At 40.4% G+C, this 15,014-nt stretch overlaps 1 protein-coding gene across 1 annotated transcript; it reads left to right on the forward strand.

The window, feature by feature from the left end:
• The first annotated feature begins 2,499 nt into the window (after positions 1-2,499).
• Positions 2,500-10,803, forward strand: LOC145394438 (uncharacterized). Its single transcript, XM_080268301.1, has 2 exons — positions 2,500-4,156; positions 10,718-10,803. The coding sequence occupies exons 1-2, from the start codon at positions 2,500-2,502 to the stop codon at positions 10,801-10,803; spliced, it is 1,743 nt and encodes a 580-aa protein (XP_080124427.1).
• Positions 10,804-15,014: the final 4,211 nt, after the last annotated feature.

Below are 15,014 nucleotides of genomic sequence, written 5' to 3' on the forward strand. Positions count from 1 at the left end.
GTTGGGGGGAGGGGAGTCAAATGGTGGGTGACAGAGTGACTTGGAGGCGTTTTGTCTGCGGCCACCCTTTGCGGGATTAGGGCGTCGGGCTATAGATAGATAGATAGATAGATAGCTAATGTATGGAACAAAGTCTGATATTTTAAACGGACAAAATAAATAATTGCTTGGTGTAACAGGTTGTGTCAATGCTGGCCGTTTATCGACATTGAAAATAATATCACAAACACTGTATATTAGTAATAAGTATCATACGCCCCTGCTCTAACACTTAAAACGTGTGATTTCAGTATATTGCTAGTAATAATTAGCTCAACCACTGTTGCTGCTACAACATCCACCACGCATACAAATATTGTTACAGAACATAATTTATAGTTTTTATTGTAATCCATCGCTAACAGTCGTAACCATATCAACATCTGGTGATTAAAGCTACGTTGTCTGCACCCACATACAAACTTCCTCTCGTCGCATCTCCCTCTCCCAACCTCCCTGCCCCCCCTCATAAAAATTATTGTGCGCCATCTGTTGGGTGAAAATTGCAGATCTTTCAGATGCATCGTTTTTCGATCCTCAGGTGTTTCAGATTCACATAATGGCTGGTTGGGGGAACGAACTTTTGTTCGTGATAGTACATAAAATTAGGGTGCAGGTGGCTAATATTAAGGACATATAGAGCCAGTTCAGCACAAATAAGGGCTACGTGTAAGTTGCATATTCGTCAGATGATCTTCGGCGAACACCTCTCTTTACATTGCAATAGACAAGTGTAATTTTTCGGTTCTACGTATCCTGTACATTTTGCGGACGAAACCAAGCGCCCGAAGACGTGCTTCCAGTCCCAAGCTCCAGCCTGGACGACAAAAACGCGGCTAAGTAAAGTGGATGGGTAACTGCGACAAATCACCACAATTCGCTAACTAATTTTATCACCCTTATTAGCGTTGTTTTTTATCTTACTATTGTTACTGATTTCTTCCTAATTTACAGCTTCAGTACTTTGAACTTGTTGAGCAGAGTATATGAACTTACTCATATCTGCAATCAACACCACTTGTACAGCTCCGGACAGAAATTCCCGGTACACTTAAGGTGAAGGGTGGACGGGCCGTTGCAGTCTCACTGGACCGCGGGTCGCTCTCAGGGACCATAGCCAGTATACAAACTAGCACCTCTGTAGTTTGATATAAATTATTCTAATTTTGAACAGATTGGACATCATATCGAGTCTTACTTACGTAGGGGGTGCATTTTAAAGTTCATATATATATATATATATAAATATATATATATATATATATATATATATATATATATATATTTATATATTATTGTTACATAGCCTATGATTTCATCATCCTTTGTGTAATTCTAACGTACAGTGTGCTGCATGTTTGATCACGAGCGTGTTCTACCTCACTCCCTCCGTCCTCCCTTATAGTAAAGTCGTTCTTTCTGTTGTTCAGAGCAGGAGTGTCAACTCTTTGTCCCCTATGGCTTCATTTGCGCGTCCTTCTTACAAGTTGTATCAAGCTCTGCCGGCCCCTATATAATGAGCTCAGTCTCTGCATTATTGCCACTTAGATCTACTCCTCATTTTGTTCACATCTCTGTCCTCCCCTGTACAGTTGTTATTATTGTGAGTGCTCAGGAAGTCTCCAACCATCTAGCAGCTGTGTAATTTGAGTATAACTGTTATTGCATTTTTTCTTGTACTGTGTAGCGTAAGGTGTTAATTCTTGGGCCTAGTAAGGTTTTTGTCATTCATGTGTTTTGGGTGTCAGCCCTTATTAATAATAATTTGTATCTGTAATAATATATCTTGCATTCACTGAGTATTATCTGGTATTTCATTTTATCAGGGCTGACTTAGATAAATTTACTCTTGCTAATTTCGTGTTAATAGAGGCTATTGCAGTTAACTATATATTTAACCTGTTTTTTGCCATTACATTATCCTTATGAGTCCTGAATGTTTTGTTGTTAGTTTGAGCATTAAACTTTAACTTGTAATTTTACCTATTTTGCTTTGAACCTGGAACTTTACGGGACAGTAGTGATTTTTAGTATTCTCACTTAAAGTGTACATTATCTTTCTCTGTTCCGTAACAATATATATATATATATTCATTCATTCATTCATTTTTCATTCAATGTCGACCTCGGAAACGTTTAAGGGACATGAACCGGAATACTCAAACAAAAATTAGAATTGCCACACTTAATGTATGTACTTACACAGACAAAGAAGAAGAACTAATCGAACTAATGAAAGAACGAAAAATAGACCTGATAGGTTTAGCAGAGACAAGACATCATGGAAAAGAAAAGGGAAAAGATCTGGGAGGAGGATTTGTATTAATGTATAGTGGTGTGGAAGAAGGAAGAAGGAATCATGGCGTAGCTATGATAGTAGGACCAGCTCTATCACCACATGTACAAGAAGTCAAACTTGTAAATGAAAGGTTAATGTACTGTACCTTGAATATAAAAAATATGAAACATATCATATACCAGGTCTATGCCCCACAACAAGGACACTCCGAAGATGAAAAACGGGAATATATGGAACTTCTTGAAGATAACTGTGACCTCAGACCAAATCATACAACAATACTTATGGGAGACTTCAACGCCCGAGTGGGAAAAGAGAGAGAAGGAATAGAAAATATTATCGGTCCATTTGGTGAAGAAACCAGGAATACTGAAGGCGAAAATCTGATCGACTTGTGTGTTAGAAATAATCTCAAAATCATGAATGGCTACTTTGAACACAAAGAAGAGCATCAATTCACACGATATAGGTGGAATACGGTAACTGGACAATTTGACCAAAAATCCATCATAGACTACTTCATAACATCAGATAAACGGATATTTCGCAATGTTAAAGTTCTTCCTGGAGACTCTTTAAATTCTGACCATAGATTACTTGTCGGGGACCTAACTATAAACAGGAGTAAAGTGAAACAAAAACAGAAGAGAAAGATGATAAATGTTGAACCACTTAGAAATGAAGTGACAAGGGAAACTTATATGAACAAAATTGATGAACAACTTGAAAATAGGGATGATGAGATCCAAACTTGGGTCGAATTAGAAAACATTATAAGAAGAATTGCAGAAGAAGAGTTAGGAGTAAAAATGGTAGGAGGAAGCAGAAAACGACATACACCGTGGTGGACGGAAGAAGTTAAGTTGGCAGTGAAGAATAAAGTGAAGAAATTGAGGAAGTGGCTGAAACATAAAAGCCCAGAGACAAGACTTGAGTATATAGAGGCAAGAAATGAAGCTGAGAACATAAAGAGACAAGCAAAAAGAAATGTTTGGAAAGACTTAGGAGAAGCTTTAGAGGAAGATGTCAGAGGAATTAAAAAGAAAATATTTGGACTGGCAAAATCATACCGTAAAGACAAAACAATGATCTACAACTTGAAAGATGACGATGGTAATATAATCACAGACGAGGACAAAATCAATCAACGATGGCAAAACTATTTTAAAAGACTACTAAACAGAGAGACAGTAGATCTTGAGGAGTACAGAGATGGATTGGGTGCAGAGTATGAAGCACAGGACGAAATTGATGACTTAATAACAATGAGAGAACTCGAGGACTCTTTGATAAAGATGAAGAACGATAAATCACCAGGCAGCGATGGAATACCTATTGAATTGATCAAGAATGGAAGTAATCGACTAAAAGAAACAGTGTTAAGAGTGGTCAATGAAGCATGGGTAAATGGAAAAATTCCACCGGATTGGGGCAAAACCATCATAGTGCCCATATTTAAAGGAAAGGGTGATTCGGGACTGTGTAATAATTACAGAGGCATATCGCTTATAAACCACATAGCTAAACTCTACGAAAGAATTATAGAGAAAAGAGCAAGATCTATAATTGAAAACAGACTAGGAGAAGAGCAGTTTGGGTACAGGAAGGACAGAAGCACGTCGGACCCGGTATTTGTACTCAGAATGGTGATGGAAAAATGCTGGGAGTATAACAAGGACCTATATGTTGCCTTTATTGACCTGTCAAAGGCTTTTGACTCAATTCCTAGGAAAAAGCTTTGGAGGTGTCTTGTAGAGGAATATGGAATCACTGGGAGATTGAAGAGGGCCATTAAGAGTACATATGACCCTCATCAATGTAAGGTTCGAACGGGGTATGAAAAAGATACTTGGTTTGAAGTGGAAACTGGGGTGAAACAAGGAAGTGTACTATCCCCATTACTGTTTATTGCTTATATGGACATGATAATTAAAAGATTCAAGGAAAGGTTTGGAAATGAAGAGCAAGGGGATATATTGGCCTACGCAGACGACATCGCATGTTGGAGTAATAGCCGGCCACAACTAACAAGAGCTTTGGAGTGCTGGAGGGAATGTTTTGAAGAAGCAGGAGTAACAATAAACATAAACAAAACAGAAATACTCACTGTGAAAAAGCAAAATGATGACGCGGATGATATAGTAGTTGGGGGCGATCAGGTCAAAGAAGTAGAACTTGTAAAATATCTGGGGTGTATTTTCACGAAGGAGGGAGATAAGAATAAGAGAGAGATCACCGAAAGGATAACTAAATATAGCAGATGTGTATGCTCTCTATATCCAATACTCAAAGACAGATATGTACCACTGGAGGCAAAGAGAACTATATTCCAGTCTATTTTAACACCTATACTCACATACGCATCTGAGAGCTGGACTCTGACAACCCGAGACTGGAGCAGAGTTCAAGCAGCAGAAATGAGACCACTGAGAGCAATAGTGGACAAAACAAGGAGAGACAGAATCAGGAAGGAAACAATAAGAGAAATGGTTGGAGTAACATCGGTGAGAAAAGTAATCGAAAATTCACAACTGAGATGGCTAGGACATGTTGAGAGGATGGACGAGTCAAGAATAGTGAAGGAGAGATGGAATTGGAGACCTGATGGCAGAAGATCAGTCGGAAGACCTCGGAAAAGATGGAGAGATGGTGTGGAGGAACTGTTGGACAGACGAGGTATGGATAACATCGAAGCATTGAGAAATCAAGAGGCCTTTGAGAGAACCAACTGGAGACGGCTGATCCACCTGACAGGCTAAATGCCTACCTGGGAGCCGAATGAATGAAAAATGAATGAATGAATGAATATATATATATATATATATATATCCATATATATCTATATATATATATATATATATATATATATATGTGTGTGTGTGTGTGTGTGTGTACGGTATGTATGTATCGTAACTGTATGTTAACGTTAAGGCGTGCTATTAATATCGTAAGTTTCACATGGAACATAAATTTAACCAACAATCACACGACACGGCGAGAATGGGTGATGATCATGGTATAGCGAGACGTGGAAAACAACCTTATGAACACCGCACACAGGAGCTTCAACAGGGAAGGTGAGAGAGAGAGAGAGAGAGAGACAGACAGACAGACAGACAGACAGACAGACAGACAGAGAGAAGGGGGGGAAATCAGGGTTTTGATGGGGGGTGAAGTGGTAAGATGTGGGTGAAAGAGGGATCTGGCATTTTGGTGGTGGTGGAGGGTGAAGGTGGATAAGAAAGCGGGAGTAACGAATTTTGATTGCGTAATATAACTGTTAACTAAAAGTATTCACTTGGTAGAACAGATTGAGAAAATTTGTATAACATGTAACAGGCGTCCACACTGTGGAACGTGTTCTAGCGAGCGAGCGAGCAAGTCAGGCAGTGCTGAATATTGTCTCATGTGGCTCATCATCTTCCTCTGATTTCCTGACCTGAACATAAAATCAACTTATTAGATTACACAAAAAATATTCCCTCGCATTTCTTAAAACCAATATTTCTCTTGTATTAATTTTAGGTCTAGGGCTTCAGACCTAGCATGTTAATAATGACATTGCTTTTTGCTCACACACAAAAATTACTTTCACCAAGTCTCTCGGTGAGCTCCGACTCTATTCAGAAATCAGAAATTCAGAGTTTCTTTCGTCGCTCAGGGTATTGTATTAGTCTGACTCGGATTCAATTAAAAATATCCAAAAAAAAAAAAAAAGCCAACAGAAGGATTATTTGTTTTGAAAAGGGAAAACCTGGTTCCTCTCAGCAATCGTCGGAAAATACTTTTTTTTTTTTATGTAAGGAAGAAGGAACCAAAGGCCGCGAGCCCGCAATTATTGTTCCTTCCAAGAGAAAAACAAAATACAAGAGTGAGTCGAATTCAAGATCCGATCATTTCGAAATGCCTGGACACTGCGTTTGAAAGACTGGAGATCATAGGAAGCAGGAAATACAGACTTTCAAGAAAGACAGTTCCAGAGGTGACCTGTTGCATCAATGAAGGACTGGGAGTAACGGTTAACTCTTGCATTAGAGAGTTGGACAGAAAAGGGATGAGAGTTTGCTGCCAGACGGGTGCTACGTGCCCGTCGTAGAGGTGGAGGAATGCATGCAGACAGTTCAGAGGAGCAGTGACCATTGAAGTAGCGATAGAAGAGAGATAAAGATGCAACAGTGCGGCGAAGAGACAGAGGTTGAAGGGAGTCAGTAAGAGGAGGAGAGTTAATGAGACGAAAAGCCTTTGACTCCACCCCATTGAGAAGAGCTGTATGTGGGGAGCATCCCCACACATGAGAGTTGTACTCCACGCAGGGGCGGATAAAACCCCTGTATAGTCAACAATTGTGATCTACTCACGCAACCTTCGACCGCTACTTCTTGCGCACCCGGTCGTTACGCTAATCTGCAATATAAAAATTAGTTTCCTCGATTTACGGAAAACCTATTGGAAATTACGGGTTGTCTATGAAATGAATATAACTGAGGATTTTTATGCGATTTCCAAATTGGTGTTTATCTTTCTTGTAACTTCAAAATTGGCTGAGATATCCAAAAATGTTCGCTACTGTACTTCAGAGTTTTTCTCCCGACCCCTACCCCCATTTCTTGCTGATGTGATAAATCTTTCGCTCGGATACATCTGACAGGGGTCCAAACTGTGACTAAATTTGGTGTTCTCGGTCGCTTCGCTCGCTGGAACAATAAATGATATCTAAGGAGTCTCCTAATGAATGATGACGTTGGGTTATTTAATATCCTGATCACAGTCTGACACAGATGACTCGATGACCGTAGCAAATTGGGCGCATCCAAATACTACTAACACTACTGCTGCTTCTAATAAATTATCCATCCATCCATCATCCAATCCTACGTTGTCCCATGAGGAGCTTAGGAGCCCGGGGCTAGGCAAGTTGGTCCTGACATTTAAGATGAGAGCGACCAGCCTCACTCATCCCTGAGTGGCATTACGTGAGCAATAAACCCCAACCAGCCCTTGGATGTAAACCTTCACCTGCTCAATCCGAGTGGAGTGTCGTAATTACTAACTAAACCACCAGGCCCCAAAATTTGGTTATATGGTTACCACCCAGCGTAGTAAATGGTTTCCTGGTGTAGAGGAAACCATTTGGCTTGTCACTCAGTGTAGAGTCACCCACAGACAGAAGGAAGAGGAAAGAATGAAGGAAAGAAAGAAGAGGGAGTGTAAAGTCACCCGCAAGTAGAAGGACGAGGAAAGAATAAAGGAAAGAAAGACAAGAGGATGGAAGGAAGGAAGGATGGAAGAGAGGAAAGAGCAGACACCCGAGAGCAGCGCTACATCGAGTAAGTGGATGGCGAGCACCCCCACCTACCGCTCAATAAATTATAATGTAAAATATTATATAATAAAAATACTAATATTTTGTTATATAATAAAAATACTAATAATATAATATAGATTAAATAATAAAGATACTAATAATATAATATAGATTAAATAATAAAAATACTAATAATATAATATAGATTAAATAATAAAAATACTAATAATAATAACTTGAAGGGGGCTCAGCAGAGCGAATACCTCCGGCAAGGCCGAACAATCCTAAAAACATTGCCCTAGTTTATATATGAAAGCCCTCTACATTAATATCACCTCCGTCCGAACACTTACTTGAGGCCACCAGTTCCGGATCGTTAACCGGATCCCGAACGAAGTTCATCCGTTGAACGTCTGTCATGGGATACATGTAGCGGAATGTTTCCATATAAGGTCAATCTATTACTTTTCGAGAAAGTTTAGATGAGAAGTTGTTGAGTGCCGTGAAGAGTATGTATGAGGGTGAAAAGGCTGCAGTGCGTGTGAATAGTAAACTGAGTGAATTTTTCTGTTTGAAGGTTGGACTGAAAAAGGGATGTGTCATGTCTCCGTGGTTGTCCAGTCTGTATATGGATAGGTTATAAAAGAGAAACAAGGTAGGGCAGTGGATGCTGGAGCGGCCCTAATGAGAGAGGGCAGTGTTTGGAAACTCCCTGTACTGTTGTTTGCAGATGATACTCTGTTGTTAGGTAAAGACGAAGGGGAGCTTCAAGGCTTGGTGGTTGAGTTTGGGAGAGTGTGTAAGAATCGGAATCTAAAAGTGAATGTAGGGAAGGTCTTCGAGAGAAATGAAATCAGTGAATGTACAATGAGGTTCGATGAGGAAGAAATGGAAAATGTGAGTGCATTTCAGTACTTGGGTAGTGCGATGAGTAAGAATGGAAGTTTAGAGGGTGAAGTGCTTGAAAGGGTACAACAGGGAAGAAAGGTTCCTTGAAAGCAGTGATAAGAAACAGGGAAGTGGGCATGGAAGTGAAAAAGTTACTACATGACAGTATTGTGATACCAGCTCTAACGTATGGAAGTGAAGCTTCGACCTTGTTGGAGGGATAGAAGTCAAGAGTGAGAGCAGTGGATATAAGCTAGTAGAGAGGAGCCTGTGGAGTCACATGGAGAGAGACTGATAAATGAGGATGTGAAGGAGAGTTGTGGTGTGGATGTTATAGGAAGTGTTAGGAGAAACACACTGAGGTAGTTTGGTCATGTGGAGAGGATGGACAGTGAGATACTGACGAGGAGAGTGTATGTAAGGTGGGGAGGAGGAGAGGGAGGGGGAGGCTAAGGATGAGATCAGTGGTGTCCCAAGGGCCACACTTCAGTTCTGTTGATCGTCTGAGGGCCATGTCTACCCAATTTTATCGAAATCTGCAAAGGAATTACATGTAACTTTGTGACAGGCAATCAACACCCCTTATTATCAATTTCAGCTGGTGACTACTCTTTCTAACAACTTTTATTCCAGTTCATTATAAGCCAGAATAACAACAGACATCGAATAAATGTAGAAACAGTATAATAATACCGGTTAAGCAAGTACCAACACACCCAGTGTTGTGGTACTTGTGTCCCTAGGAGCCTAGACCAGCGTGTTTGCGTTTTGCACTTCGTCAGAATTTATGAAAATAGGAAATACTGTTTCCAGATTTCCACCATACTGGTGAACTATGTATGCACACTGTACTATACATTATTACATTAAAGTGCATGCAAATGTTAAATTTGTAATATGAAACTGGAAACTTGTTGGATGACAATAATACCGGTATAATAATATAATACGGCAAAGCCGCAGCTAATTCAAACGTTTGGAGAAGTTCGGTATGCCTTCTAATCGTTGCTGTGGCATTGGCCTCTGCTTCAAGTTATAGATTATATTTGAATAATAGTTTCGTGACATATTTATTCACCAATAAATCATTGAAGTTGTGTTTTTGTCAGTCAAATTATCAATAAATATTTCCTAACATTATTGTAATATTTGTTCCCTTGATCATATGACATATTTTACAGGATTTTCCGTTTGTTATTTCTCATTATTTTTTAAGTCATCTCGGGCCACTCTTTTCGAAGGCCACTTGTGGACCGCCGGCCACCAGTTTGGACACCTCTGGATGAGATGGAGGGATGGAGTGGAGAGGTATTATGAGAGAGGGGTGTGTGAGCTGGGAGCAGGGCAGTGAAATGGCTGGGGACAGGGCGACATGGAGGCGATTTGTGATTATTCACCCGTTACAGGATTAAGGTGTCTAGCAATAGACAGATCGAGATAGATAGATTTCACGACTTCTATGAAATTTAGTGGGGTTTGGCATGTAGTTTGTCAATTAAGAGATGGTACATCAATCGATCTTTAGGAAGGCTCGGAGTTAGCAAGTGGGAAGAAAGTGTGGTGGGGAAGAGTAGGGGGGAAGGGAGTCAGTGAGCGAGGAGTTTGGGCTCGTGTTCGTTGGTTCAAATATGTGTGTTAACCAAGCTGTGAAGCAGAACACTAATGAGGCGAGTTTTGATGCATACAACAATGTAGCCGGAACTCGCACCTGAATCATGCGAAAAATAATTACTGTACATAAGAGCAAGTAACATCCAGATATAGTATGAAATATTAATTTCAAATAGTAGTCTTCCAGTAACACGTGAAATTGTGTATCGGAAGACAGGACGATGTTATCTTTTTTTTTCTTTTTCTTATTTGTCTCTCTAACAGATATTTGTAGTTATATATTTCTCTACTCGAATTTCACTTCATATGCTCCTGTGTTATTTTTTTATCAATTTAATCATTTGTGCTATTCAGTAGTACTGTTTATACAATATCAAAGAAAATGACATAGTCCGTATTCAAGAAGAGGGAGTTTAGCCTTCTTGCGGATATAAGTATCACGGTATCACGGTGAATGATACTTCAATTGGTATTAATCAGAAATATCATTTGATGTTAGAACACCTTCACAGGGTCAGTATTCATTAGCGTTACTATGTTGTCAATATTATTCTGTTAATCTTTTCTATCCTTAGGGCTCCTCGAATCACAGCCTTATCATCTTAACCTGTCCTATCGCTCCAAATGGTCTGCGGACCCTCCCAAGAAGCGGTGCCTTTGACACTTTGAAGCTACCGATTGGAAGGCCGTCAGGCAGTGCGTGTTTGATTTTCCTTGGGATGATCATTGTCTTCATGAAAGAGACCCAACTATGAGTGCCTCGCGCAATACAGAGGTTATTCTCTCTGGTATGGATGCATATGTTCCTTTCTCTCATCATGGTTTAATCATACTTGTCCTAACGCTGTCCACAACAAGGAGAGGGTTTTCGAAAGGTACCGGAGTCATCTCACCCCGGCATCTCATCTCCTTTATGTTTTTGCCCAGAATCATGCAAAATCTGTCGTTTACTAAAAATGATTTTATTCATACTAAATGCTCAGAACTCTCCAACTCAAATTCTTTCCCCTCCTTTTGGCATCTTGCCAAAAACATTTCTAACAACTTTAGTTCATCCTTTCCTGCTCTTTTCTGCTCTGATGACTCTGTAGCTGTTTCTTCTACCGTTAAAGCAGAAGTCTTCACTCAGTTTTTCTCCTCCAGTTCCACCTTAGGCTATTCCAGCATTGTTCCTCCATGACTTCCCCCCTATGACTTTTTTATGGCTGACATTAAAATGTCTTCAATTGGTGTGTTTTCTGCACTCATTATCCTCAATACTGATAAGGCATATGGGCCTGATGGAGTCCCGCCTGTTGTCCTCAAGAACTGTGCTTCTGTGTTTACATCCTGCCTAGGTAAACTCTTTCACCTTTGTCAACTTGTAACTTTTCTTCTTGCTGGAAGTTTGCTCCCATTCAACCTGTCCCAAAGAAGGGTGACCATTCCCAGCCTTCTAACTATTGCCCAGTTGCTTTAACACCATGTTTCTCTAACGTTTTTAAATCTCTTCTTAACAAAAAAATATCATGCACCTCTCCTACCATAACCTTTCCAGTCGTCAGTCTGGGTCCCGCCAGGGACACTCCACTGGCGATCTACTAACCTACCGTTCAGGTTCCTGGTCATCTTTCTTTCGGGACTTTTGCTAAAGCTTTCCCATTGCACTTGACATCTAAAAGGCTTTCGATTGATACTGGCCTAAATCTTTAATTTTAAATTGCCCTCTGACTGTTTGTATCCTTTTATCTGTGCCTTCATCTCTAGCTTCCTTTCCGGCCACTCTATAAATGATTTGTAGACTGCCACCATTCTTCTCCTAGAGCTATTAATAATGGTGTTCCTAAGGGCACTGTCCTATCACCATTTTTTGTCCAGTCCGTCTGTTCATCAATGTTCTAAGCTGTACACCTAATCCTAACCATTCATATGCTGATGATCCGACCCTTCACATTTCCATACACTTCCTACAGCGTCCATCTCAACAGTTACTTCAACAAACAAGGAATGAAACTATGGCAGACTTAATGTCTTACTTGGCTAATGTCTCTGATTGTGGAAAAGTAATCTTTTCGTTAGTAATACATCAAATTCTGTTCTCACATCTTTCAACGTCATTCTCTACCACAGGAAAATCCTCTACTTTGTAACAATTCCCAACTCAATCCTGCGTCATCTTTAAACATAATGGAGGTATCGTTCTCTTAGGATTTATCTTGGAAAGGTCATAATACCTCTCTTGTACACCAACGCACCAATGTTTCTGTACTCCTCTCGGTGGAATGAAGTGGAAGTCAGGGTTAGAGAGAGGGCAGGCGAACGGACACCGTGAGCTGTAGTTTGGTACTGAACTACGAGGCGAATGGTGAGAAACTTAATGAAATTGGATTCGAAACATTTCCATGCTATTCACCTGTAAAACATTATGCGTTCGTAACATACACAGCATATACTATAACATACTGTAGATTACTATGTTATCATGGAGTCCTGTGAAACTGGTCCAGACACGACTCATCTGTTTCGGACCCTCATCATACAAATAAAGCACCAAGCCAGTTGTATATAAGCTGCGACTGGTCGTTATCACTGCAGTGAAATTATTTATGAATGTTATTCCTGGATTGTCTATAGCTATAATATAGAATGATTGTGGATTTCATGCTGGTTCGCACAAGATCTGTGCGGATGGTTATAGATGTTAAAATTATTTTATGTAGGGGAATATACCACATTGTGATGGGCAGCGAGGAACATTCGCCAATAATTAACTATAACCAGATGAAATTAGAAGCAAGCAACATAAAAAATACTCGTATTATGAGACAAGAAGATCCAGCTGTGGTATCCTGCTCCGCCTCCTTATCCAGGCCTTAACTGTTGCTTCACCTCATACGTGCATTATTCTCCTTCAGTCTCTACGTCTTCTATTACTGTTACTTTCCGGTATCCTCTTACTGCGTGCCGTCATATTCTTTAAGGGGTTTCTAGTCGTCTGGTCCTATAACCCCTACTGTATAACAGTATTCGTCACGTCATCACTCCCACACATACAACGTTAGCACAAGACTGCTGAATCTGTTCCTACTATTAGTGGCAAAGGCATTACTAACCCCCCATTTCCCACTGTCTTATTTCCCTCACAATACTATTACTGCGACTCCTACAACTAATTACCATAAATTTGTATAATAATGCATACGATTGTCCTTATGTCCTTGTATCTGCTGACCACATTTTCCCTGTCCCACCGTCTACAACTCGTCACTTATCCCTCCACTGCTGCCCCAGTTGCACCCCTCACTCTTCCAGGCACCATTGACCCTACTCCTCCCCGACTCCGACACCATATACCCCTCACCTCATCCCTGGACCACCAGGCCAGTTGTCCGCCTTTTACTGGTGAATGTACGTGATATTAAATAATAATGATAATAATAATAATAATATAGATGTGTAGTGTTCTTAACATTACATTTAAAAACTGCAGACCCAAACTTGCATATGTTAAGGAGCACTGATATATTAACCACAGAACCGACCACAGACCGTTCTTATCATTACCACTGGACCTGCCGTATACCACTTCACCATGGTAATACAACCGACTGACTCCTTTGTGGGATTATAGTGCTCGACAGTCCTACAACCGACTAAAATTCACATGTGACCTTTCACTAACATCCATCAAATAGGCTAGGTGTTAGCAGACAAACAAACGACTGGACATAGACAAAGGCCGAATGTCTCGCATCGATAAATGACGACCTGACAAAACTGTTACCAACCTGCTTTAAAAGTATCATCATGATAATGATAATGATGATAATGATGATGATAAAGATAACAGTCACATGTTATTAGGCACGATAAAGAGGAGGACAAACATTGAAACAGCATGTGTTGACGCAGTGCAGTGTCTGTTTGCCATGACAGAAGGTTGGGTTGCAGTCAAACTTTAATTTAGTCAGTATTACTATAACCCTTCCATTACAGCATATTATGGCACTGTTTGGTTTCATATGTCAAAGCTGTGTTCACATGTTTTATTAGGGAGATTATGATGTTTGTCCTCCTCTGTATCTTGCCTAATAGCATACTACTACTTTAGTAGACTGTAGCACCAGTCGAGCAGGGCAGTACTCCCGATTTGGATGGAAAGCTGATGACAGGGAGTGCTGGAGCTCCCGTTTCATCAGCCCTCAGGACTATTTCCTGACCATCCCCCTTTCCTGAACTTTTTCAGTGTCTCAGTTACACAGAGAGTAAGCCAGCATGCTCTCCAGCACAAATTTCTCAGACTACACCAAACTACATGCACAATACACACCACACTTCCTTTTCCAAAATAAAAATAAAAATCATGGCATCTCATCACCCAGCCTCGGAGTCCCCAGGGAGGGAGGACCATAAATGCCCCCACCTTCCGCCCCTCTCCCGGTGACGACTCGAGGTGTCTGGAAACACTGTCTGACTCTCTTCTTCTTCATTTCTGCAACATGCGCGGCCTTTCCTCTAACTTTCGCTTTGTTGAGCACCACCTCTCCTTCTCTAAACCTCACCCTCTTTTTCTAACTGAGACTCAGCTGTGTGAGGCAACTGACAGCAAACCCTTTTCTGTAGCCTCCTACTTTCTCTATACTCATTTCAAAGCCAAAGGTGGCTGTTGTGTATATATACGCAACGACTTATCTTGCTCTCGTGTTCTTGAACTCGATTCTTCTGAATTCTCTACACTCTGGCTTCAGCTTTCCTATCATTCTCTGACTAAATATATCTGTGCTGTTTACTTATCCCCTAATTCTACTGACTATCAAAAATTCTTCGACTATCTTACTTCTAAGATGGAACACATTCTATCCATTTTTCCTTTCTCTGAAATCTCCATTGTAG

Source organism: Coenobita brevimanus, chromosome 27 (genome assembly GCF_032717465.1).
Source record: "Coenobita brevimanus isolate Jiangsu-jjx chromosome 27, ASM3271746v2, whole genome shotgun sequence".
NCBI lineage: Eukaryota > Metazoa > Arthropoda > Malacostraca > Decapoda > Coenobitidae > Coenobita > Coenobita brevimanus.